The 7500-nt window shown below is 40.4% G+C and overlaps 1 protein-coding gene across 1 annotated transcript in view; it reads left to right on the forward strand.

The window, feature by feature from the left end:
* LOC128686474 (paired mesoderm homeobox protein 2B-like) overlaps positions 1-4269 on the forward strand; it is a 539888-nt gene extending 535619 nt beyond the window's left edge. Inside the window, exon 7 of the mRNA XM_070086010.1 lies at positions 2995-4269. Coding sequence (XP_069942111.1) covers positions 2995-3329 — 335 coding nt within the window. The 3' untranslated portion in view covers positions 3330-4269. The remainder of the gene's footprint in view (positions 1-2994) is intronic.
* Positions 4270-7500: the final 3231 nt, after the last annotated feature.

Here is a 7500-nt window from a genome sequence, read left to right on the forward strand (position 1 = left end):
TTAGTGTGAGTGATAATGTGATATATGGATGATAGTGAGAACATCAGTGTGAGTGATTATGTGATATATGGATGATAGTGAGAACATCAGTGTGAGTGATAATGTGATATATGGATGATAGTGAGAACATCAGTGTGAGTGATAATGTGATATATGGATGATAGTGAGAACATCAGTGTGAGTGATTATGTGATATATGGATGATAGTGAGAACATCAGTGTGAGTGATAATGCGATATATGGATGATAGTGAGAACATCAGTGTGAGTGATTATGTGATATATGGATGATAGTGAGAACATCAGTGTGAGTGATAATGTGATATATGGATGATAGTGAGAACATCAGTGTGAGTGATAATGTGATATATGGATGATAGTGAGAACATCAGTGTGAGTGATTATGTGATATATGGATGATAGTGAGAACATCAGTGTGAGTGATAATGTGATATATGGATGATAGTGAGAACATCAGTGTGAGTGATTATGTGATATATGGATGATAGTGAGAACATTAGTGTGAGTGATAATGTGATATATGGATGATAGTGAGAACATCAGTGTGAGTGATTATGTGATATATGGATGATAGTGAGAACATCAGTGTGAGTGATAATGTGATGGATCATCAGGAATGATAAGGGTAAATTTGGCTCGAAAATAATTATTCTAAGTAAGGTCAGTTTTTGGAGGGGGCTTTTTTCAATTATATTTTTGAAGGTGGCTGAAGGGGAACTTTTTTGTATGTGTGCATCTTCTGGATGGAAGTGACAAATTTAAGAGCCATTTATTTGTATGGAGTTCATAGATAGGTAGAGTCGTGCCGGGGTATGTCTGAGAGATATTTATGTCCTGTATGGTGTCTGTGTTCTGCTGCAGGTCTGCAGGAAGAGTCGGAACACTGTTCAAATTCATTCTAAGTCTCCTTTATATATGAAAGGCACAGTAGTAATTTTGGATGTGTCGTGTGTTGAGCGAATTGAGACTTGCGTAGTTGGAGACGCGTGTGTGTGTGTTGTCTGGAACCTGAATGGGTGACTATTCTGACAGCTGATTTTTCTTTGGTAACAATGGGTTTTAGATGATTTGCTGTTATGGACTCCCGAGCACAGACACCTAGGTGAAGTAGAGATAGACCGGTTAGTAATGTAAAGTGAGTAATGTTGGTTTAGGAACATAGCTTATTTTTGATAGAATGCCTAATGTTTTGGAAAATTTCTCAGATATGTTTTAGATGTGAGTATCGAATTTCAGATTGCGGTCAGGGTGCACCAAAGAATTTTCCTTTGTTTCGTCTTTCTATGTGTAGAGTAATTTATTTTTAGGTGAATATAAGTATTTTTAGTTTTATTCTTAGACATCATGTAGGAAGGCTTGTCAATATTGAGAGTAAGTTTGTTGGATGCCATCCAGGTAGAAGTCCTTACGAGTTCCACTGTGTTGTTGACGACAACAGCACCTGTATTACATATGAGAAATGCTGTGTCATCTGCAAACAGAACTATTTTATGGTACTTGGAAACATTGGGTAGGTCTTGATATAGATGTGGAATAATAGTGGGACAGGGACCTAACCCTGTAGCACACCTTTGTTGATAGTTTGAGTTGATGAGGTAGTTTTATTTACTGTCACACGCTGAAGTCTGCCTATAAAGTAGGACTTTATGTAAGCGAGAGCATAACCTACGATTCCATAATGCTCTAGTTTAGCAGCAAGATGTTGTGGGCTGCAGTGTATAAAGTTTCCTTAGACCAATAAAAAATCCCAGTGGATATTCACTGTTTACTAGAGACTAATAAAGAGGATCTAGCATCTTTATGGAAGCATCACTGGTACCTTTTCTTTGGCCTGAAGCCAAACCAGCAATGGATAAAAATGTTTTGTTTTTTAAGAAATGCACATACTCATTTATATGTTATCTTTTCAAGGTTTTTAGTTAATGATGACCAGCTAAAGATTGGTCTGTTGTTGGCCTTAGCTGGGTCTCCACCTTTGTGGACTGGGATAACATGTGTAAGCTTAAGTATATTAGTGAGGGTTTTGGCTTCTGGGGATTTAATAAAGAGAATTGCAATGATAGGTGATAGCACATGGGCAGCTTTCTTATATGAATGGGAGCATACTGCTTTGCTTAATAGTGCATGTAATACTGAAGTTACTTTCGTAAAATTTGTTGGGTACAGGTAGAGGGAGCCTTGGTAACTGTAATCAATAACCTGAGCAATGAAGCCTGCAATTTTGCCGGCAAAGAAAGTCATGAAGCTTATTCGTATGAGGGTCTGTTTAGTGCAAATTCTTTCAGCTTAGAAATTTTACGTTAGCCCAGTATTTGAATGTTTTCCAGGTATTGTTACTATCACCCTTTATTTCTGGGACCGTGCAGACACAAAGCGGCAGTTTAGATGTCCTTATAAATATGGAAAGTGTTGAAGTCATTTTTTTTTTGCTAATGTTTGGGAATTAAGCTCGTTCTGCATTGATTCTTACAGCTATTTTTCATGTCAGTAATTCTGAGGATGTTGTTGGTCAGCCACGGGATACCTGGTCTCTTGGATTTTGACCTTTTTGAATTTTAAGGGACAATGTTACAGAGGCAATGATTTTTTTTAAGGAAACTTGGACAGATGAGTAAATATCTTGATCAATATTGTATTCTCTCTGCAATCATTGGTACTAATTGACACGATAAAATTATTCGCCGAAATCTCAATCGTGGAGTCTCAAAAACATATTTTGGGTATCAGTTGGTGATTTGGATATGCTGATTACAAGGAAAGTTGGGCAGTGACAGTGATTATGGTAGCGTTTAGACGATCTGTTATACGTGTCCACATATCATCATTGTTGTTGGAAATATTATTATTATTATTATTATTATTATTATTATTATTATTATTATTATTATTATTATTGTTATCATTGTTTTTGTTGTTTTTGTTCTTGTTTAGCCTCCTGTCTACCTGCCTGACTGTCTCTCTTACTCTCCCACAGTGGGCAAGCTGGAGACGTCTCCCAAATGGTCATCTGCCGCCCCCGCGGCGTCAGCACCTGGTGGAGGCAGTGGTGCTGGGGGCGCAGGGGGTTGTAGCTCCCCCCTCACCGCCCTGGAGCGCCCCTCCTCGTGCCCCTCACCCGTCCCCCTCACAACCCTCACCGCCCACTCCGCCCACTCTGTCCACCACGGTGGCAACGTGGGCGTGCACGGCAGCATGGGCGGCATGCAGCAGGGCCACCCACCGCCCCCGTTTTCCCTGCTCAACCACACTGTCAACAACTACATGCTGCCAGACCCTACCAAGAGTAACCTCATCTCCCAGCTCTTCTAACTACCTCCAATCACCCTCGACGACTCCTCTCAGAACCACCCACTCCAGCAGTATCACCACCCACTCCAGCACCAACACCACCCACTTTGGCCAACGTTAGTAACCATTGGACAGTCGGAGTCGAGGCCACTCAGGAGTGATGGGTCAGCAGCTGCTGGTTCTCAGTGAGTGACGAGGAATGTGCCACTCTGGTGACTGGCAGCTGTCACTGGTGACGTGGTTATGTTTGTCAGCTGTCACTGGTGACATGGTTATGATCAGCAGCTGTCACCGGTGGCATAGTTATGACTGACAGCTGTCACTGGTGACGCGACTATGATCGGACCTGTCACTAGTGACGTGGTAAACGTCACTGTGATTGGCAGCTGTCACTGGAGACGTGGCAGACGTGGGTATGATAGTCAACAGTCACTCACCCAGATTCTCCTGCGTAAAATAAAGATGTTCTAGACTAAGGAGAGAGCTGGCAAAAATATCAGAAAAAAACAAAACAATGGCTGAAGAAATCTTGTGGGCCAGCCAGCCAGACGTATGGATGATTCTCTGTATGGAAGCTGGAGACAATACAGGTGACTGGAGTAGTGCTGGTGCTACTGACTCTTCAGGAGGCTGCTGGAGGGTGTGTGCAGGTGTGTACAGGTGTCGACGAGGACACAGCAAGGGTCACAGTATGGAGACAGGACGGAGGACCACAGCCCACAGCTGGGCAAACGGCCGCTCACACAAGCTGGGCACGCAGTTGAACAGACAGCTGGGCATGCTGCCCACCTGTGGGTGAACTGTACATATTATTTGCGTGTTATTCTCTTCTAGATCAATGACTGACGTGTAATGTATGGTGTATGTGGGTGTTTTCACACACTTTCCAGTGAGTCTACTGCTGCAGGAACTATGTTAACAAGTTATAACAAATTTAATGTTCGTGCAAGACCGATATTGAATGAATGATGGTGTATGTACTTTCTCTTCTGGGCCACCCTACCTCGGTGGGAGACGTCCGGTGTCTGATGTAATTTATATATATATATATATATCTATATATATATATATATATATATATATATATATATATATATATATATATATATATATATATATATATATATATATATATATATATATATGTCGTGCCGAATATGTAAAACTGGTCAATTAGCAAGAACTCATTTAAAATTAAGTCCTTTCTAAAATTTTCTCTTATAAGTTTAAAGATATATATTTTTCATTAAAGTTAATGTAAAAAAAATTATTTTGCACCAAAAGAATCTTAGAAAACTTACCTAACCTTATTATAACAAGAGCAATTTATTTTAGTCTAACCCAACTAAATATATTTTAGATTTGTTTACGATAATGTAATACTAAACAAACACAGTGAAGTATATCTTTTTCGTTAGGTTCAGAATGTTTTTGGCGAAATTATTGCATAAACAAATTTTCGCTTGTCCTATATGGCAACATGAGAGTTGCTATTTAAGCCAAGATCGCAAGTTATGCCTATTCGGCACGACATATGTATATATATAAATATATATATATATAAATATATATATATATATATATATATATATATATATATATATATATATATATATATATATATATATATATACATATATATATATATACATATATATATATATATATATATATATATATATATATATATATATATATATATATATATATATATATATATATATGTATATATATATTCACATTTAGATTTTAAATAATTGTCAGTAAAGTGGAAATGTAAGAAAATGATGATAATGTTAGAAGAAGGTTGTCAACACTTTCCTGGAGACAGTAGACTTCAGCTTCCACCTGAGGTGAAGCTGACTAACAGTTTACATGCCAGAATGTTTATACTTTTCCCGGAATCTTTCGCATATTCAGGTGTGACACTCATGTACATTGAGCTTTTTAAGTGTTAAATAATATTAATAATAATAATAATAATATTGTGAATTTACATACAATGTCTTAAAAAATTATATGTGCGGTCAAGATATGTTGCAAACATCTGATTAATTTCTTGCAAACATCAACATTTTTTGTTGACTGAGAGACGTTGCTCTTTAGACACTGCGAGAGAAAGAAACTTATCCCGTGTGACCCATATCTTGTACCCCATCCTGTATCCCATCCTGTATCCCATCCTGTATCCCATCCTGTATCCCCTCCAGTATCCCATCCTGTATCCCATCCTGTACCCCAGTGTTAATGGAGTATTGTGACCCCCGTTACCTTGCAGTCATCTGCTCAACATGACCAGCTACAAGAATGATCAAGAATCTAGTTTTCTTTTTGTTTATGTATAATTATTGTAGCGTCGCTACATGCAGGTATTACCTAGATTCCTCGTTGCCACATTCTTGTATTCTGTCCATCATGTAGGGCGTTCTCTCTCTCTCTCTCTCTCTCTCTCTCTCTCTCTCTCTCTCTCTCTCTCTCTCTCTCTCTCTCTCTCTCTCTCTCTCTCTCTCTCTCTCTCTCTCTCTCTCTCTCTCTCTCTCTCTCTCTCTCTCTCTCTCTCTCTCTCTCTCTCTCTCTCTCTCTCTCTCTCTCTCTCTCTCTCTCTCTCTCTCTCTCTCTCTCTCTCTCTCTCTCTCTCTCGTTTTTTCCCGAGTTGCTGTGTACCTCCCCAGATTTAGTTACTACTTACTGTGCAATACTCTGGACAAGTCTAGTAGTTACTGTGCACTACTCTGGACTGGTCTAGTAGTTACTGTGCACTACTCTGGACTGGTCTAGTAGTTACTGTGCGCTACTCTGGACTGGTCTAGTAGTTACTGTACACTACTCTGGACTGGTCTAGTAGTTACTTTGCACCACTCTAGGCTGGTCTAGTAGCTACTGTGCACTATTCTGGACAAGTCTAGTAGTTACTGTGCACTACTCTGGACTGGTCTAGTAGTTGCTGTGCACTACTCTAGACTGGTCTAGTAGTTACTGTGCACTACTCTGGACTGGTCTAGTAGTTACTGTGCACTACCTTGGACTGGTCTAGTAGTTACTGTACACTACTCTGGACTGGTCTCGTAGTTACTGTGCACTACTTTGGACTGGTCTAGTAGTTACTGTGCACTACTCTGGACTGGTCTAGTAGTTGCTGTGCACTACTCTGGACTGGTCTAGTAGTTACTGTGCACTACTCTGGACTGGTCTAGTAGTTACTGTACACTACTCTGGACTGGTCTAGTAGTTACTGTGCACTACTCTGGACTGGTCTAGTAGTTACTGTGCACTACTCTGGACTGGTCTAGTAGTTGCTGTGCACTACTCTGGACTGGTCTAGTAGTTACTGTGCAGTACTCTGGACTGGTCTAGTAGTTACTGTGCACTACCTTGGACTGGTCTAGTAGTTACTGTACACTACTCTGGACTGGTCTAGTAGTTACTGTGCACTACCCTGGACTGGTCTAGTAGTTTCTGTACACTACTCTGGACTGGTCTGGTAGTTACTGTGCACTACTCTGGCCTGGTCTAGTAGTTGCTGTGCACTACTCTGGACTGGTCTAGTAGTTGCTGTGCACTACTCTGGACTGGTCTAGTAGTTACTGTGCACTACCCTGAACTGGTCTAGTAGTTACTGTACACTACTCTGGACTGGTCTAGTAGTTACTGTGCACTACTCTGGACTGGTCTAGTAGTTGCTGTGCACTACTCTGGACTGGTCTAGTAGTTACTGTGCACTACTCTGGACTGGTCTAGTAGTTACTGTGCACTACCCTGGACTGGTCTAGTAATTACTGTGCACTACTCTGGACTGGTCTAGTAGTTACTGTGCACTACCCTGCACTGGTCTAATAGTTACTGTGCACTTCTCTGGACTGGTCTAGTAGTTACTGCGCACTACTCTGGACTAGTCTAGTAGTTACTGTGCACTACCCTAGACTGGTCTAGAAGTTACTGTGCACTAGTCTGGACTGGTTTAGTAGTTACTGTGCACTACCATGGACTGGTCTAGTAGTTACTGTGCACAACCCTTGACTGGTCTAGTAGTTACTGCGCACTACCCTGGACTGGTGTAGTAGTTACTGTGCACTACTCTGGACTGGTCTAGTAGTTACTGTGCACTACCATGCACTGGTTTAGTAGTTACTGTGCACTACTCTGGACTGGTCTAGTAGTTACTGTGCACTACTCTTGATTGGTCTAGTAGTTA

Source organism: Cherax quadricarinatus, chromosome 17 (genome assembly GCF_038502225.1).
Source record: "Cherax quadricarinatus isolate ZL_2023a chromosome 17, ASM3850222v1, whole genome shotgun sequence".
Classification (NCBI taxonomy): Eukaryota; Metazoa; Arthropoda; class Malacostraca; order Decapoda; family Parastacidae; genus Cherax; species Cherax quadricarinatus.